General features: G+C 37.0%; 1 protein-coding gene and 1 pseudogene across 8 annotated transcripts in view; both read right to left on the bottom strand.

The window, feature by feature from the left end:
• Positions 1–20498, bottom strand: part of NUDT6 (nudix hydrolase 6) — a 74915-nt gene that overhangs the window by 21317 nt on the left and 33100 nt on the right. For all 8 annotated transcript variants that reach the window (XM_069557485.1, XM_069557490.1, XM_069557488.1 and 5 more), the window contains one exon: positions 1655–1709. In XM_069557485.1, coding sequence (XP_069413586.1) covers positions 1655–1709 — 55 coding nt within the window. The remainder of the gene's footprint in view (positions 1–1654; positions 1710–20498) is intronic.
• LOC138422497 (chondroitin sulfate N-acetylgalactosaminyltransferase 2-like) lies at positions 11164–15366 on the bottom strand (annotated as a pseudogene).

The following is a 20498-nucleotide window of genomic DNA, read 5'->3' as shown; positions in this document are numbered from 1 at the left end:
TCTTAATTCCATATGGCTGGAGGCATTAAAAACAATCTCTGACTAGGTGGGTTGTTGTCATAACCACAAATATTTTTGAAAAGTAGTGAATTTCTAGTTATATGGACTTGAAATGTTCCAGAGTACACTCAAACCTAAAGTGTACTTACCTGGTATGGAAAATGTGTTTATTTACATTTAAATATCTCTGAAATTCAGAATATCGATGAAAACTCAAATGAAGAAAGTTATTCATTTGAGAAGGCAAGGTTCAGAAGAGGAAGTTCTACAGACTTCCTATAGACTGCTATTTGCCCAGTATGGATTAGATAAGGATGTAAAACAGACACTTAACTAGTTCACATGATCTCATATCACATAAGGATAGTGTGAGATAATCAAGAGTTCTAGAATAAATGGCTTTTTCTTTCTGTACTGGCACTACTACCAAATCCTTTTATTTCAACAGAAGACCTAGGGAAGCCTAAGCTAAAGGTCAGTAAGTACCTAAAAACCAAAATCTGCTATGATATATTTGAATGTAGTGAATTTATTTATAGGATGTTAGGAGTTGGCTCTATACTACGAATAGGGCATTTTCATCTGTGGAACACTAAAAAAAATAATTTCAAGTATATATATACATTTAAAAATAATTTAGGACACTGCCTTCATATAAATGATGGCTAAAGAGAATAGGGGACATATACACACTGAGGAAAAACTCATAGAAAAACAGTTAAGTATGAAATGAGTTATCTATTGAAGAACTGCGCCTGACACAGTGGTTTAAGGAAGAGACAGGAAAACTCAGTTTCTACTCTCGATTTCCTGTAAAATCAGTGACATAAAGAATTCTTAGATTATTTCAAACTACCCTATCTTAAATACTGAGCTCAGTAAATTGTTCTAGGAAATTATCTCTCATTTCAGACTTTCTCACATAAGACATGTTACCATCTTTTGGCATTCTGACTATCCAAAATAAATAGTGGATAAAATTTCCATAAACAGAAGAATTATACCACCACTGTTCAGTAATTGCCTTTATAAATATTTCACATTTCATTTAAAAGTTTCTCCTCAACCTTGTGATAAGATGGTCAAGAATTTTTCTGATAGTTCAGTTCCAACGATTTTGCTGTGCTGACTCGCTCAGTTGTGTCAGGCTCTCGTGACCCCATGGACTGCAGCCCACCAGGCTCCTCTGTCCATGGGATTCTCCAGGCAAGAATACTGGAGTGGGTTGCCATGCCCTCCTCCAGGGGATAGTCCCAACCCAGGGATCAAACCCAGGTCTCCCACATTATAGGCAGATTCTTAACTGTCTGACCTACCAGGGAAACCCTCCAACAATTTTAGTCAAATTCAGAATATCCCTTAATGCTAACCTTAACTGTATATCCAAAGCTTATCATTTTCAAATTAATCTAGCAGTTCTAAGCCAAAAAACAGCTGTTATGCTCTGAATGGTATTATTTATACTAATGGAATAAATTATGTGAAGTTTTGCTATTAATTTTATATCAGCACTGAATAACTTCATTGAAATTTTCTGACTTAGTCTAAACCAATTAGAAAGCTTTAAATCTCATTCTCAGCTCTGGAGCAAGAAAGTAAACACACAAATTTATTCAGCATTTTCAATTCAATTATAAATATATAAGATACCCACCAATATCTTCTCCAGGCTCTGACAGGCCTCCTGGGAACTTCCACATATTTTTCAGCTGCAGTATTAAATCAGAAAGCAAAGTTAACACAGCTTTTATTTACTAACATACACATACATAGAGATGCCACAGAAATTACCCATAATTGATCAAGGTGGTTGAGAATTTAGTTTTTGGTAACTGCCACCAATTTTTTTCAGCTTCCTTCCTTCCTCACTCCTCCCTTCTCTTCTCGGGAAACTGCTGACTTGTCAAATCTTTCCCATCTTTTTCTTTAGGAAATAGAAGTGGTTTTTTATGTTAATGTGATAAATTCTGTATGAGTGAAACAGTGGGGGGAACATCTACTGAATTTGTGTAGTTAAAAATTTTTGCTGCTAGTTTATTAAAGAATACACGAATCTTACTGATGCTGCTATAAATTAGTAGAAAATATGATATATATGTAATCACTAAAGTATGCTATTTTTAATTTTCAATTTACTTTCTATATTGTGTGTCTAATCAGATATATTAAGAGTTTTCTTGTTCTCTGTGTTAATGATTTTATGTAAAAATATAATTGTCTTTCATGGGAAGTGTGAATAAAATTGATTTACATTTCTGGCTTTTTGTATACACCATTTCCTTTTTTTGGTGGGGAGGGGCAGGTGGGAAGATCTGATCTAGGACTGGAGATAAATATGAAAACTTGATTTACAATCATTTTGCAGTAATATGGAACAATATTCTTATGGCTGACATGATTACTTTTTCCTGTTAGAATTCTGTTATATCAATCTATCACCATGATAAAAACTGAAGAATTAGAAATTACAACATACTCATAGGTGCTGTAGCTTGGAGCCAGTACACCTCATACTCTTCATTCATAAAACAAGTTTATGGACCTTACTGGTGTGCTTTGTGGACCCACTCATTTCCTGGACAAGAGCTCCTTGAAGAATGTGTCATTTCCCAACTATGCTAGTTTGGAGACTAGTGGCATGGTTCCCAGAGTTTCCACAGACTGTTGATTATGTGGGTACAGAGTTCTGGCTTTCCACCCTTCCGTGTCTGGCTCAGACTTGAGATTAATTTATAAAGCACATTATGGTTTTTTTAATGTAGTGATATCTCCAAGTATATCTCAGCATTAATGCACTGTCATTGGGGTTCCATTTTGAAACTGTTCCAGAAGCTACATTTCTATAGAAACTATGCAGACTTTGTCTGCTAGGATATTAAACTTCACCACTATAAATTCTGCTTCTAAAAAAGAAATGTTATGAGGCAAACAAATGCTTCCCCAGAACAACAGAAATAAATTTTGAAAAAATCTTTACCTGGACCTGATTATAAGTAATTGGAAATAGTTGAGCTTACAGTTTATAGAGCTTATAGATTATCGTAAGTTCCAAGTGGTAGGCTGAGAGGCCTAAGTTTCATCATTTGAAAAACCTGGTTAATGCTGTAGATAAAAACAATCATTGAGGGGATAAGTCTGCCATCAACCTTTTTTTTTTTTTTTTACATTAAAATTACTCCCACTATCTGGGTTTAGCTAATAAAATAATAATAATAAATACTAGATAACATTGAATGTCCACTATGTTCCAGACACTATGCTGTGTTTTAAGAACTGTACCCATTTACAGTAACCCCATGAGAAACTATTCTTGTTCCCATTTTTTTCTTTAAATTGAACTATAGCTGATTTACAATACTGTGTTATAGCAAAGTATATAATGTACAGCAAAGTAATTGAGTTATATACATATTTTTTCAGATTCTTTTCCATTATAGATTATAAGATATTGAATATTGTTCCTTGTACTATACAGTAAATCCTTATTGCTTATTGTTCCCACTTTAGAACTGATGAAACTGAGGACAAAAGATTTAATAGTTTACCTGGAGTGACACAGTCAGTGCATAATACACTCATGGTTAAAATCCAGGTGATCTGATTCTAATCATCTCTTAAATTTTAAAAGTTGATTTGGTATTTTCATACTAACCTTTTACCACTATTCACTGCTTTTTCATATACTTTTTGATCTTTTCTTCAGTTCTGATTGGAACATTCTATATAAAACCAACTAGAATCTGTTTCTTAGTCTGACATTCCTCCAGGGGTTGCGAATTTGAACTAACACCTACTTTGGTGTCAAATGTCTATCTACCTCTTGCCTATGAGTTCCCTATCTAGAATCTTCTGATTGGCATGAGATTTATTATTTTGTTAGTGATTTACTAAGATTTCCAGTATATGGGTTCATAGAGTAAAAATTACTGAGGAAGGAGTAAGGTTGGGCTTTGAATATTTTTTAGTTTATTATCTGTTTTCATCTTTGTTCTCTGTCCAATAAAAGAACACAAAACATCTCTCTGTGTCAAGTATAAAATTCCATGATCCTTTCCCTGCTAATCTTAAAAAAGAAACTTTCCACTCCCTTTTAAAATAAATATTCTGCTCAGACATTTTTGTGCCTCTTTGCCTTCTGGGTCTTACCCAGCATTCACGTATATGACCCCTCCCTACTATGAGTTAGTCAGGTCATCTAATTCCTGAAGCATATCTGACTTTTACATACTATAAAAAGGAAATTATCCTTCTAAAGTCATAAAAATGTGGGATTTTAAACTATATTTAGAGTAATTCCATCATATTATAGAATGGTGAATGTGATGATAAATTTTTCCTATACATTTGCCAATTATAAATCTGATGTTTGTGTGTTTGTGTGTGCGCACGCACGAGTGGCAAACAGAACAAAGTGTGGATGAGGTACAGTGCTCCCATCTATCACTGAACTGCTAGCCCAAAAAGTAGGCATTATCAACAAAGGGTAACTATTGTTTTTCAATGCATTCTTAATATTAACAGAGTGTTAGGTATTTTCTCTGTTAAAGCTGTTTCAAGTTTAATTGCACTGCTTCTTTTAAACCTGTCCTGAAGAAAAACTCCCAAGTTTAGTGCTTCTAAAATAGATAAAGAGGAATGATTCGTTTTCTGATCCTTTTTCTATCAGTCCCATGGACATCTTTTGTTTTCCTAAGCAAATGATTAGCTTCAAGATCTTCCCTGCGTGTGGCTGCTGAAATCCTAACTAGGAATTTGTGTAAACAGCAGCCCCCTACCCGCCCCCCCCCCCCAAAAAAAAAAAAACACCATTACTTTCTTTCAAGTCAGAAACTAATCTCTGAACAAGGGTTCAGACTTCCTAGTCTATTCCTTTTGGTTCTCTCGTACTATGTGACCTTCTCATTCCTCCCTTACTCCAACTTGCTCAGATACAGAGACCTCATTAGCTTTTATTTTCATTGTTCTAATCTTTAATGTTACGACTCTCACTTTTCAGAATTCAAAGCTACTGTACTTAGAAAATTCACTGAGTGCTAGGTTTCGGGCACAGAGAAATTTATGCACAATACAGTAGGCCAATCATTCTCTTTCTCCTTGTACTACTGTATTTTTCTTAATAACATTTACTACCACATTTAATATGTTTTATTATTTGTATCTCATTTAGTTGGTAAGTCGTATCCGACTGTTATGCAACCCCATGGACTGTGCTCCTCTGTCCATGGGATTTCCCAGGCAAGAATACTGGAGTGGGTTGCCATTTCCTTCTCCAGGGGATCCTCCAGACAAGGGGATGGAACGTGTATCTCCTGGCTTGGCAGGTGGATTCTTGACCACTGAGCCACCAGGGAAGCCATTTGTATCTTACCTATTTGAATATAAGCTCCAGATGTAGAAACCTTGTTTTGTTCACTGATATTTACCTAGTGCTTAAAACTCATGAACTCTGTAATGTTTAGTGAATGAATGAAAAGGTCCCTACCATTAATTCAGCTCTTGAGCACCAGGTTTACAATGTCAAGTCACTGTTAGGTATTGACAGTGATGGGGCAGGAGTAAAAGAACTGTATGGGTAGGAAAGGAGAAAGGACATGTTTAAAGTATCATTTTAGCTTTGAGTCTTGAGTGTACATTTGCTTACAGTGAAGGTTAAACTTTCCTCTCTAAGACATGCTTGACACTAATGCCTGGGAGGAGTGAATCACTTAAAGAAAAACTGGCTCAGATGTCTGAAAATATGCTGATTAGTTTTTTATGGCTAATAGCTATCATCAGGGCTTCCCTGGTGAGTCAGACGGTAAAGAATCCGCCTGCAATGCAGGAGACCTGGGTTTGATCCTTGGGTTGGGTAGATCCCCTAGAGGAGGGTATGGCAACCCATTCCAGCCATTCTTGCCTAGAGAATCTCCATGGACACAGGAGCCTGGCAGGGTACAGTCCACAGAGTCTCAAAGATTTGGACATGACTGAGCAACTAAGCATAGCACAGCTATCATCAACCTCATATATGCAGATGATACCACTTTAAAGGCAGAAAGTGAAGAAAAATTAAAGAGCCTCTTGATGAAGGTGAAAGAGAGTGAAAAAGCTGGCTTAAAACTCAACATTCAAAAAATGAAGACTATGGCATCTGGTCCTGTCATTTCATGGCAAGCAGATGGGGAAAATGGGGAACCATGTCAGATTTCATTTACTTGGGCTCCATAATCAATGTGGATGGTGACTGTAGACACAAATTTAAAAGACGCTTGCTCCTTGGGAAGTATAGTTATGACAAACCTAGATAGTGTATTGAAAAGTAGAGATATCACTTTGCTGACAAAGGTTCAGATAGTCAAAGCTATGGTTTTTCCAGTAGTCATGTATGGATATGAAATTTCAGTTGTACCATAAAGAAGGTTGAGCACTGAAGAATTGATGCTTTCAAACTATGGTTTTGGAGAAGACTTGAGAGTCCCTTGGGCAGTGAGATCAAACTACTCAATCCTAAAGGAAATCAACTGTGAACATTCATTGGAAGGACTGATGCTGAATCTTTTGGCCACCTGATGTGAAGAACCAACTCACTGGAAACGACCCAGATGCTGGGAAAGATGGAGAGCAAGAGAAGGGGGTGACAGAGGATGAGATGGTTACTGCCTCAGTGGATGTAAGTTTGAGCAAACTCAGGGAGATAGTGAAGGATAGGAACACCTGGCATGCTGCAGTTCATGGAGTTGCAAAGAGTCAGACACAACTTAGCAACTGAACAACATCAACAATAGCTATCATGCTTAAATTTCACCTAAAACCAAAATAATTATGTTATAACAGCGTCTCACTTTATACTTTTTATTACAACATTGAGCTATACAAGAATACTCAGTTTTCACATTTTATTGCTCCATTAGATAAATCTGGTTATAACAAAAAAAAACCCTAAGTAAGAGTATCACTTCTATTTAATCCACAAAGAAACGAAAGTCTTATATTAATATAGTGTGAATTTGTTTCTAACTTTTGCCAATCCCAACTGCCTAGAGGCATAAGGGGAATCATGATTAGATTCTGAGAAGCAGCACTTTCTTATTCTTGAAGAACCAGTCGTTGGCAAGACTGAAAATCAGCAAATGAAGAATCTGGATGCCCAATGTTCTAGTTTGGTGGTTCTCAAACTTGACCATGCACCTAAATCACCCAGAGGGCTTGTTAACACATCAATTGTTGAGAGTTTGAAATCAGGCCTGGGGGTGTAGCAGAGGGGTGAGCACGTGTGGTTTCCAAGAAGTTGATGCTATTACTGTCCCTCAGTTTAAAATTCACCCTCCAGTTTCTTGAGCCGATTATACAGAGTGAAGTAAGCCAGAAAGAAAAACACCAATACAGTATACTAACACATATATATGGAATTTAGGAAGATGGCAATGACGACCCTGTATGCAAGACAGGGAAAGAGACACAGATGTGTATAACGGACTTTTGGACTCAGAGGGAGAGGGAGAGGGTGGGATGATTTGGGAGAATGGCATTCTAACATGTATACTATCATGTAAGAATTGAATCGCCAGTCTATGTCTGATGCAGGATGCAGCATGCTTGGGGCTGGTGCATGGGGATGACCCAGAGAGATGTTATGGGGAGGGAGGTGGGAGGGGGGTTCATGTTTGGGAACGCATGTAAGAATTAAAGATTTTAAAATTTAAAAAATAAAAAACTAAAAAAAATAAAATAAAATTCACCCTCCATGCTCTGCCTAGTGATGCTGGAGCTGGGACTTCACTAACCAGTTTGTTTTGCCAACTGACTTCCTTAAGTCTCTACCAACAGACTGCGGGGCTGGGGGAGGAAGAAAGGAGGAAGAAAGCTCCTCCTGTCTGCTTCCTGTGCCTTTCCCATGTGCCTGTGGGTCTTGTATTGCTTCAGCATGTTGCTTCATTCTGGCAATGGCAAGTCCTTCCCATAGCAACAGTCACATCCACTTTGCAGTTTTCTAGCATTTCCTACCTAAGCTTCATTGTGCCCTCTCTCCAAAGCTATCAGAAAGCTGATGCTTCATTAACAGACTGGGCCCCATGTCCTCCTGAGTTCAGAGACAACAGCAGGAGTCGAACAACATTTCTTATTAGAGACTTAATTAGCTATGGGCAGTCCCAAATGAAGGGATGCACAACCTATTAGAATGGCATAAAGATGACCTTAAACCACAGACATCTAAGATACAACAAGATGTAGAAAGAAGCCTTTTCTGAGATTCCCTTTATCAGATTAAAGGGAAAGCATTCTGAGAGTGAAGCTGCCACAGATCCCTTCTAGGGGAACTTCCGGCCAGGAAGGAAATGAACCTTTAGTACCTGGTGAGAAACTGTATACATATACTTTATCAGAAGCTGCCATACCTTCTAAAGTTACTCTAGCTCCTTCACTTAATCATCTTCCTTTTCTCCATAATACCTTTTTCTTCACACTTTTGTTCTAACCTCTCTTTTTGTACTACTTAAGTATCACTGCTGGTACCTGAATTGAATGAAATTGTTAATCTCAGCAAGACAATGGCATCCGTACTATATATTAAAAACAACAACAACAAAAAAAAACCTATCTCCCTAAAAACAAACCTCATTCAAGTGAAGTCTTGATCCTAATATATAGGCATTGCCATATAACTACTGACTCCTTCAAATTCAGGTATTGATTCATTTTATGTTTTCATTTGCTTTATTTTAATGAACAGATTCCTCTCTAGGCTTAAATTCTCATTCAGTTGTGTAATGATGAAAAAGTTATTCAAAGTTTTTCTGAAAAATGGAGATAATATAGGAAAATTTTTGTGGAAGTATTTTATGTCATCACAGTGATCATCATTTACGTGATTTTATTTCTATTAAATAGCAAAACATGATGGAATTAATTTTTTTTTTTAGCCTGAAAAACTCATCATCAGGATCAGGAATGTGTACTATAACAGAAGAACAGGTGACTTGGGGAACGTCAAGTGTTAGCAAATGGTTAGTTATGAATTTTTAGGAGGCTGGAAGCCATAGCAGAGCTGGTGCTACCATTTTACCTGGGTTTTTAATCTTCTTCAGATATGGTTCCAAGAGACACCAAATAAACCATTTAGGAACTTATGCAGAGTTATTTATTCAAAAGTCCCCCCAGCTTAAAGGTATGACCTTCAATTGGCCCTAAAGGCAATTGATACCCCAAAGAATCTTGAGGCAGAAGATGGAAAAACTCTCCACTTGTATCTTTATAAGTAAATGTTACAGGATGTAGAATGGCTAAAACAATGCCACTTTGGATAGGTCTCTTGGAATTTTTGTTTAGTCATTAAGTCTTGGGTCTCCCTTTTTTCTTGACTACCTTGGAAAACACTAGCAATTATTTCTTTGAAAATAAGATGAGCAAAACTAGAGAAGCATTGATTGCAGTCATGATTAACTAAGAATCAGAGTTTTTTTGTCATTTATAGTGGAGTTTACACAAATTTATACATACTTTTGACCACAGTCCTGTTTTAAAAATGTAGCTCAACTCAGTTCTTTCCTTTCAATTGCTGTAGTACAGATTGCTCTGAAAGTTTGATTTCTCCAAACTGAACTTGTTAAATCATGTCTTGACAGACCTTATAAGGGGAAAAAAAAAACACACCCCCAAAAACATCATGCTGTATAGGTTTGGAGTAAGACAGGTTAGCCCTAACTGCTGGGGAAGCCCTTTTCTTTTTTTCAGACTGCAACCCAATTTTTAATATTTTTAGACTTAGGTTTGTTTTCTATGAATTTCTATGTTTTAATAAATGAGTAATTATATAAATAGATTCTTACATGGTTTATCTACCAAACCTGAAAAACTGCTTAGAGTGGAGACATCATGTTAGCCTGGCTGTCTTTCATCCTCTGTTGAAATTTTATTTGACAAAGTCATTTCCAAAATTGTGTTATTTTAATATCTTAAAAGTTTAACCTTTTCTTTTCAACTGGTATGCTACTATACATGTACATAAGGGTATAGGGAGCATTACAGTACTGGGGTATTTAATTTGGGATCACCAAATCTAACTCAGTTTCATAAATGGTGCAAATTAGGTCCCCAGAGGCTCATAGATATGCCCAGAGTTGTTTCTTTGAACCCAGGTCTCCTGACCCAATTTTGTTTGTACAACTTCTTATGTCACCTGAGTCTAGAAAAGAATAAATAAATTTTGGTGATACTGCTGGTTCTTTAAATGCAAGGAAAAGACAATTAAAGGGATACACTTAAAAGATAGTAAAACCTTTTATAATATCTCTTTAGAAGTGTTTTTTATATACCAAAGTATAGATTTTTTTTTTCAAACTTAGCAAAAGAAATGAACCAATTTATGTTACTTGTATATCCTTGTATAGCATATATACATATATGGAATCTGTCAATAATGTTTGGGCATATCATTCATCTGCCATACTGCAGAGAGTTATAATGCTTTACTATAAGCCAATTTAACTGAACAAATTCCTAAATAAGTTATCTGACCTTAGGTACTCAATTATATATAAGCCCCTTTGGTCTAAGGGTTGTAAGACTTGAATGATAAAATAATAAAATAATGACTACAGGAACTCTTCTTTTGTGGGTTAGAATAGGATAAGTTAAAGAACATCTGGTGTCCCTCATAATTTCATGGAGAATAGGGAAATAGCTGTATGTCTTTGAAACCTGTAACTCAGTGTTTGAAATTGAGTAAGAAGAGAATCGGGTCTTCTTCAGTTCAGTCGCTCAGTCATGTCCAACTCTTTGCGACCCCATGAATTGCAGCAGGCCAGGCCTCCCTGTCCATCACCAACTCCCAGAGTTCACTCAGACTCACTTCCATCGGGTCTTACTACTTTCAAAGAAAATGAGTTAATTTAGGTTTTGACTAATTTTTTTTTAACATTACAGATTCTGAAATTGCACTGACTAGACTGGTTCCACTACTACATTATCTGCATGAGTTTGGGTAAATAGCCCCTCTATATGCCTTTCACCCTATCTCTAGTCTCTAGATCTAGCAATTTACCCTATGGTAAAAGATCCTTGTGTGATAAACAACATAATATAATCCTGAATATAATTTCTTATTCACCTTGTCTCATTACCATAATTTACACCTCAGTTAAAGCATCATTCCATCTGCAAGTAATATATTTCTTTAAAATATTCTGTAATTCAGATTTCCATTTAGATAAACTTCTCCTCTTCCTCTTTTCTCAACCATTGTAACCTTATGGTATACCTCATTAAATTATTTTCTCCCTTCAGTGAAAACTCCCTTAGAACTCAAACTATTATAATAATGCAAATACAGATGGAGCAAAATTAACATATTAAAAGAAAAGGATAAAAAATAATATGGATCCAGGCTGAGATAATACAAAGCAAAAACCACAAAACACTATGCTATGAGGAGGACCCTGAGTGCACCCTGGCTCAGGTTAACTGATGTTTTCAGACATCCCAGTGTCCTGCACTTTAATATAATTAACTGCTCCGTTAAAGATGTTTCTATGTCTATTTCTGTTCGTTCAAAACAGTCTATAGCAACTTTGACTCCTAATCCTGAACGTGACAATAAAGCAGTACCATGTTATGTTTTTAGTCAAGTCATAGATTATAACCTAAGTATATACAACTCTTATTCATCTGTTTAAAACCAGGCATTTAGGGAGCTAAGCAACATAACTGGTTGGAGATTTCAGATATATCATTTAACTATCCTCTGCTTCAGTGAGAAAGGATCCCTAAAGCTACTGACGAAAGATCTTCAATTAAAAACCAGGCAGGCTGACTCAGTGGTGGGCTGGTGAAGAACCCTTGCCCACAAAATCATCTATAACACTCCAGTTTTCTCTGCAAGACCAGGCTGTTCCTGACCCACCATTATAACACAACCAGGGTTAACATCAGAACATGAAGTCGAATAGATACTAATTCAAAACTACTTTTGGAACAAATGTCAGATTTTGATCTGTCAGTGGTTCCACAGTGCAGTTGTCTTACAAAGCAGAAGCTCTGCATCACAACACTTGACTTTTCCTCCATTGAACGTACAAAGTTAAACTGCTAAAGTAAAATAAGGCCTGAAAGAAGTACTGCATCTGAAATTATAATTAAGGCTAAATAAATATGGCTGGTTTGTGGTTCAAACTAATGTGCCAGTGATTATGTTAACCAACAGTTTCACTTTTTGTCCTATATGCCTGTTTGTGAAGATGGTTCTCTCTCTCCTCCCAAGACCAGCATTCCCAGATGTGAGAGCGAGGCCTCCTTCATGGCTTTGGACTGGATGCATATGTGGTGGCGCTCAAAGGTTAACTTATCAGCACAGCGTTTTTCACGACAGAGTGCAAAAGACCAGGAATGGGCGTTTGCATCACAGTCAGGTCACCATGAAAGTATTTTCAATGAAGATGAACATCTTATCCACCCCCACCTTCTACTTCCATGTCAAATCCACCAACAGTTAGGTGGATCGATACTGAAAGTCATTCCAAAGCCAAAGAGCTTGCCAAAAGCCAGACCCCTCTTCATGAACCAGTTGCTGCTCCACAAGTGGCAGAACATCCTGACTGGCACAAATGATGGCAGGGTTGTAAAGACAACACCACAGGGTCAAACACCCTTCTTACTTGGTTCAGCATTTAACTGGCAGCTGTTAAGGTATTCAGCTGATAAATATGTATCAACAACACAAAAAACATGAAGACCTTTCCCTATTTCTCAAGCTCAGACACCTACATTCAGTCCTTATCTATGATTAAATTCTTCATTCAATGAGACCAAAAAGATGTAATTGTGAAAATTAAGACTCATCTGCTACAGATTTCAGGCTAGAACAGACTCTAGATTAGTCCTTCTTTACAAAATACATCACTGTGAGATGAATTCTCTAGTCCTGATGCATATATATATATATCCCTGAAGTTCTGCATAAACTGTGCCAATACTTGAGTTCTTTTAGCAAGTGGCAAAATAATATTAATCGTGGCTCTAGTGGTCAACCATCTGATTCTTCACTTTCATGAGAGGTCAAAAAGGGTGGGAAGAGGATCGATCACGTGTCTATACACTGTAAGATCTGTTTTCTTCAAAAAAGAGTTCATAATGTGTGCCCATCTCTCTCAGTGTAATAATACCCTTCTATGATGTCATCTTCATTAACTATTAGTTTCTCTCCAAGAGGACCATCCTCATCTTCCTATTCATCATTGTCATCTTCATGATTAATGTCTTCTAAGCAAGCTTCAATAATTACTACCAATTCATCTCACTTCAGTTCAGTTGCTCAGTCGTGTCTGACTCTTTGCGACCCCATGAATTGCAGCACGCCAGGCCTCCCTGTCCATCACCAACTCCTGGAGTTCACTCAAACTCACGTCCATCGAGTCGGTGATGCCATCCAGCCATCTCATCCTCTGTCATCCCCTTCTCCTCCCCAAATCCCTTTCAGCATCAGTCTTTTCCAATGAGTCAACTCTTCGCATGAGGTGGCCAAAGTACTGGAGTTTCAGCTTTAGCATCATTCCTTCCAAAGAATACCCAGGACTGATCTCCTTTAGAATGGACTGGTTGGATCTCACTTATCTTTCTTTTTAAAATTTATTTATTTTTAACTGGAGGATAATTGCTTTATAATATTGTGTTTCTTTCTGCCATATATCAACATGAATCAGCCATAGTATAGGTATGTCCCCTCCCTCTTGAGCCTCCCTCCCACCTTCCACCCCTACTTCTCTTTTCTAACAGGCTTTTCCTTAGGATAGTGAATAAGATTCATTACCAACTGCAATACTTTCATTGCAGTAAAACATTCAAAGGGGACGACTCCATAAGGTAGTCTGGCTCCTATGCTAACTTCAGCTTTGTCAATTTGAGAATGAAGAGACTCCAAAAGATCCTAGGTACTTGTTCCTTATTGCCTTGATAGCCTTTGCTATTAGCCCCTATAATATACTCTAACAATAACATCTTCTCACTCATTTCCTGTAATTCTTCTTTTAATTGGGACATTTGGCCTTTCAGACTGGTTGCCCAGTTTGATAATGTTCTCACTTATGTAGGAGGGTTTGATAAAACTCTGCCATAACTTTCCATAATGATACTAGTAAGAGATGCATTTCCAGTCTCGGGGGCACATTCCATAAAGTACAGAAATAATAAACTGGAGACTAAAGAGAGACCTAACAGCAGCCAGTAGGTCCTGCTGTGAAGAATCAATCGTTTTCTAGGCATTCTTATTAATGTGAACTTGCCTAATGAGATAAGTTCTTTACTTGTTCACACCTTTAGCAAAAGGTTATCAAAAACTACAAGAGTCAAGGAAAGGCATTACATAATGATCAAGGTTCAACCCAAGAAGATACACAGTTGTAAATATGTATGCACCCAACATAGTAGCATCTCAATATATAAGGCAAATGCTAACCGCCATAAAAGGGGGAAATCAACGGTAACACAATTAGTAGTGGGGAACATTAATACCCCACTAACAGCCAATGGACAGATCATCAGGCAGAAAATTAGTAAGGAAACACAAGCCTTAAATGACACATTAGACCATACAGACTTGACTGATATGTTCAGGACATTCCATATGAAAGAAGCAGAATATATTTTATCCTCAAGAGCACATGAAACATTCTCCAGGATAGATGACATGCTGGGCCACAAATAAAGCCCTGGTAAATTTAAGAAAACTGAAGTCATACCAAGCATCTTTCCTGATCACAACACTATGAGATTGGGAATCAACTACAGGGGGAAAAAAAAACTGCAAAAAACACCAATATATGGAGGCTAAAAAGCATGCCACTAAATAACCAAGGATCACTGAAGAAATCAAAGAGGAAATGGAGAATAAAAAACATAGAGACAGATGGCTATGAAAACAAGGCAATCCATAACCTATGGGACACGACAAAAGCAGTTCTAAGAGGCAAGTTTATAGCAATACAATCTTACCTCAGGAAACAAGAAAAATCTCAAATAAACAACCTTACACTTAAAACAACTAGAGAAAGAACAAACAAATGCCAAAGTTAGTAGAAGGAAAGAAACTATAAGGATCAGAGCAGAAATAAGTGAAACAGAGACAAAGGAAAAAACATCAAACATCAGTGAAACTAAAATCTGGTTCTCTGTGAAAATAAACTGATGAAACCTTGAGCCAGACACATCAAGAAAGGGAAAGGTCTCAAATCAATACAATTAGAAATAAAAAGCAGAAGTTACAATGGACATCACAGAAATACAAAGGATCATAAGAGGCTACTACAAGCAACTATATGCCAATAAAATGAACAACCTAGAAGAAATGGACAAATTCTTAGAAAAGTATGACTGTCCAAGACTGAACCAGGATGAAATGAAAAATATATACAGACCAATCACAAGGACTGAAATTAAAATTATGATTAAAAATCTACCAACAAACAAAAGTTCAGGATCAGATGGCTTCAGAGGTGAATTCTATCAAACACCTAGAGAATAGTTAACACTTGTTCTCAAACTCTTCTCAAAAATGCAGAGTAAATAATAATCCCAAGCTCATTCTACATAGCCATCATCACCCTGATACCAAAACCAGACAAAGATACCACAAAAAAACTTTTACAGGCCAATAGCACTAATGAACATAGACACAAAAATCCTCAACAAAATACTAGCAAACCGAATCCAACAGTGGATTAAACTCCACTGATTAAACTCCAGAGATTTACTCCAGAGACGCAAAGATTGTTCAATATGTGCAAATCAATCAGTGTGATACACCATATTAACAGACTGAAAAATAAGCATCATCTTAAGAGATGCAGAAAACACTTTTGATCAAATTCAACATCCATTTATAATAAGAAACACTCCAGAAAGTGGGCATGGAGCTAGGGAACTTACTGTAACATAATAAAGGCCATTTATTACAAACCCCTGTCAAACTCCTTTCTTCAGAGGATGAGATGGTTGGATGGCACCACCACCTCGATGGACATGAGTTTGAGCAAGATCCAGGAGATGGTGAAGGACAGGGAAGCCTGGTGTGCTGCAGTCCATGGGGACTCAAAGAGTTTGACATGACTAAGTGACTGAAAACAATGAAAAAACCCAGAGCAGAGTCTTTTCCAATGAGTCAACTCTTCACATGAGGTGGCCAAAGTACTGGAGTTTCAGCTTTAGCATCATTCCTTCCAAAGAAATCCCAGGGCTGATCTCTTTCAGAATGGACTGGTTGGATCTCCTTGCAGTCCAAGGGACTCTCAAGAGTCTTCTCCAACAACACAGTTCAAAAGCATCAATTCTTTGGCGCCCAGCCTTCTTCACAGTCCAACTCTCACATCCATACATACTACTGGAAAAACCATAGCCTTGACTAGATGGACCTTAGTCAGCAAAGTAATGTCTCTGCTTTTGAATATGCTATCTAGGTTGGGAAAGCTCCATGCCCACTGTCTGGAGTGTTTCTTCCAAGGAGTAAGCATCTTTTAATTTCATGGCTGCAGTCACCATCTGCAGTGATTTTGGAGCCCCAAAAAATAAAAGTGTGACACTGTTTGCACTGTTTCCTCAACTATTTCTTATGAAGTGATGGGACCAGATGCCATGATCTTTGTTTTCTGAATGTTGAGCTTTAAGCCAACTTTTTCACTCTCCTCTTTCACTTTCATCAAGAGGCTTTTTAGTTCCTCTTCACTTTCTGCCATAAGGGTGGTGTCATCTGCATATCTGAGGTTATTGAGAGTTCTCCCAGCAATCTTGATTCCAGCTTCTGTTTCTTCCAGTCCAGCGTTTCTCATGATGTACTCTGTATATAAGTTCAATATACAAGGGTGACAATATACAGCCTTGACGGACTCCTTTTCCTATTTGGCACCAGCCTGTTGTTCCATGTCCAATTCCAACTGTTGCTTCCTGACCTATATACAGGTTTCTCAAGAGGTAGGTCAGGTGGTCTGGTATTCCCATCTCTTTCAGAATTTTCCACAGTTTATTGTGATCCACACAGTCAAAGGCTTTGGCATAGTCAATAAAGCAGAAATAGATGTTTTTCTGGAACTGTCTTGCTTTTTCCATGATCCAGCAGATGTTGGCAATTTGATCTCTGGTTCCTCTGCCTTTTCTAAAACCAGCTTGAACATCTGGAAGTTCACAGTTCACATATTGCTGAAGCTGGGCTTGGAAAATTTTGAGCATTACTTTACTAGCATCTGAGATGAGTGCAATTGTGCGGTAGTTTGAGCATTCTTTGGCATTGCCTTTCTTTGGGATTGGAATGAAAACTGACCTTTTTTCCAGTCCTGTGGCCACTGCTAAGTTTTCCAAATTTGCTGGCATATTGAGTGCAGCACTTTCACAGCATCATCTTTCAGGATTTGAAATAGCTCAACTGGAATTCCATCACCTCCACTAGCTTTGTTCGTAATGATGCTTTCTAATGCCCACTTGACTTCACATTCCAGGATGTTTTGCTCTAGATGAGTGATCACACCATTGTGATTATCTGGGTCGTGAAGATCTTTTTTGTACAATTCTGTGTGTTCTTTCCACCTTTTCTTAATATCTTCTGCTTCTGTTAGGTCCATACCATTTCTGTCCTTTATTGAGCCCATCTTTGCATGAAATGTTCCCTTGGTATCTCTAATTTTCTTGAAGAGACCTCTAGTCTTTCCCATTCTGTTGTTTTCCTCTATTTCTTTGCATTGATCGCTGAAGAAGGCTTTATCTCTTCTTGCTATTCTTTGGAACTCTGCATTCAGATGCTTATATCTTTCCTTTTCTCCTTTGCTTTTCACTTCTCTTCTTTTCACAGCTATTTGTAAGGCCTCCCCAGAGAGCCATTTTGCTTTTTTGCATTTCTTTTCCATGGGGATGATCTTGATCCCTGTCTCCTGTACAATGTCATGATCCTTATTACTCAGCCATAAAAGAAAAAATGAAACAATGCCAAAAAACACAGATGGACCCATGGATAATTATACCAAGTGAAGTAAGTCAAATAGAGAAAAACAAATATGATGTCATTTATATGTAGAACCAATGATATAAATAAACTTATCGGCAAAACAAAAACAGACCCACAGACCCACAATAGACTTCTAATTGCCAAGGTGGGGGTAAATGTGAAGTGAAGGGATACATTTGAGGAGTTAGAGATTAATGTGTACACAGTGCTATATATAAAACAGATAATCAGCAGGGATCTGCCTTATAGCACAACATACTACTCAGTATTCTGTAACCACCGATATGGGAAAAGAACCTAAGAAAGAATGGATATACATATATGTTTAATGGACTCAGTTGTATACCTGAAATGAACACAAAATTGTAAATTAACTATACTAGAATAAAAATAGAAACGTTTTTTAAAAAAGAAGGCTGACCACTATCATCTCTTCTATTAAACAGAGTATTGGAAGTCATAGCCACAGCAATCAGAAAAAGAAGAGGTATCCAAATTGGAAGGGAAGAGGTATTTCTTTTATTATATGTAGTTGATATGATTCTACACATCAAGTCCCCTACATATGAAAGAGTTTGAGTTCTATTCTGAGAGCACATTTTTAAGTCTAATTTTTCGTAAGTCAACAAAATCAGTGTAGGTACTCAACTAATACAATCAGCTGTATAGTATTATAAGGTTTATAATTCTTGTCATACAAATAATACATAAAAAATGAACACAAAAATAAAACATTTTTCATCTTACAGTATACTACCAATGAAAAGGATAGTAGTACAGTTCAACAGCTGATATACACAGGCTGGCATCCAGTGAACAGGCAAGACTTACTGACTGGAGGAGTGAGAGGAGGTGGGAGTTGATAGAGCTGAAGGATTGTCAGAAATAAGAGACAGATGGCCAAGTTGCAGTTTCACTCATGCTTGACATTGATGTAAAGCTCATTCACATCTTTGAACATATGCAACTTGAAGGTTCATATGTAGGGGACTTACTGTATACAGAAAGCCCTAGAGACGCCACTCAAAAACTACCAGAGCTGATAAATGAATTCAGCAAGGTAGCAGGATACAAGATTAACAGAATCTGGCTGCATTTCTTTAAACTAACAATAAAATATCATAAAGGGAATGTAAAAAAAAACTTTTCAAAATTGTACCCCCAAAATAGAGTACTTAGGAATATAGCTAACCAAGGAGGTGAAAGTTTAAGACAATAATAAAGGAAAGTGAAGATGATTTAAAGAAATGGAAAGATATTCCATGCACTTCGATTGGAAGTATTCATATTGGTAAAATACCCACACTACCCAAAACAATCTATAGATTCAATCTAATCCTTGTTAAATTACATATGACATTTTTCACAGAACTAGAATAAGCTTACAATTTAATTAGGATTCATAAAAGACCCAGAATTGCCAAAGCCAAGCCTTAGGAAAAAAGAACAAGGGGGCATAACCCTCCCAGACTTCAGATAATATTACAAAGTTTCAGTGATCAAAACAGCATGCCATTGGCATAAAAACAGACAGATCAATGCAACAGAACAGAGCACCCAGGAATAAACCCACACACCGACAGTCAATCTTCAATACAAGAGAAAAGAATATATGATGGGGGGCAAGTCTCTTTAGCAAGTAATATTGGAAAAGTTGGACAACAACACATAAACTAATGAAGTTAGACACACCCTTTCACCATACACAAACATAAATGCAAAATGGCTTAAAGATTTAAATATAAGATATGACAGTGTAAAACTAGAAGAGATCACAGGGAAAACATTCTCTGACATAAATCATGCCAATGTTTTCTTGGGTCAGTCTCCTGAGGGAATAGAAATAACAAAAATAAACAAATAGGACCTAATGAAACAAATATTTAAACAGCAAAGGAAAACATAAACAAAAAGACAAACTACAGAATGGGAGAAAATATTTAAAAATTATGTGACTGACAAGGGCAAAATATAAAAACAGCTCATACAACTCAACAACAGAGAAACAAAAATCCAGTTGAAAAATGGACAGAAGACCTAAACAGATATTTCTCCAAATAAGAAATACAAAATGGCCAAAAGTCACAGGCAAAGATGCTCAACATTGCTATCCATTAGAGAAATGTAAATCAAATTTACAATAGTCACCATTAAAAACTCTCCAAATTTTAATAACAAATGCTGGATGAGATGTGAAGAAAAGGGAACCTTCTTAAACTCTGGCTGGGAATATAAACTGATACAGCCAGTATGGAAAACAGGATGGAGGTTCCTCAGAAAACTAAAAACAGATTACCATATGATCCAACAATCCCATATACCCAGATAAAACTCTCACCCAAAAAGATACACACATGCACCCCTATGTCACATAGCAAAGTCATGGCAGCAATCCAAATAGTCATCCACAGATGCATGGATAAAAATGTGGTACATATACACAATAGACTACTACTCAGCCATAAACAAGAGTGAAATAATGCCATCTGCAACAACATGGATGCAACTAGAGATTATCATACTATGTGAAGCAAGTAAGAGA

Source organism: Ovis canadensis, chromosome 17 (genome assembly GCF_042477335.2).
Source record: "Ovis canadensis isolate MfBH-ARS-UI-01 breed Bighorn chromosome 17, ARS-UI_OviCan_v2, whole genome shotgun sequence".
Taxonomy (NCBI): Eukaryota; Metazoa; Chordata; class Mammalia; order Artiodactyla; family Bovidae; genus Ovis; species Ovis canadensis.
The sequence above is the reverse complement of the archived record's forward strand: the minus strand, read 5'-3'. Positions and strand labels throughout refer to the sequence as shown.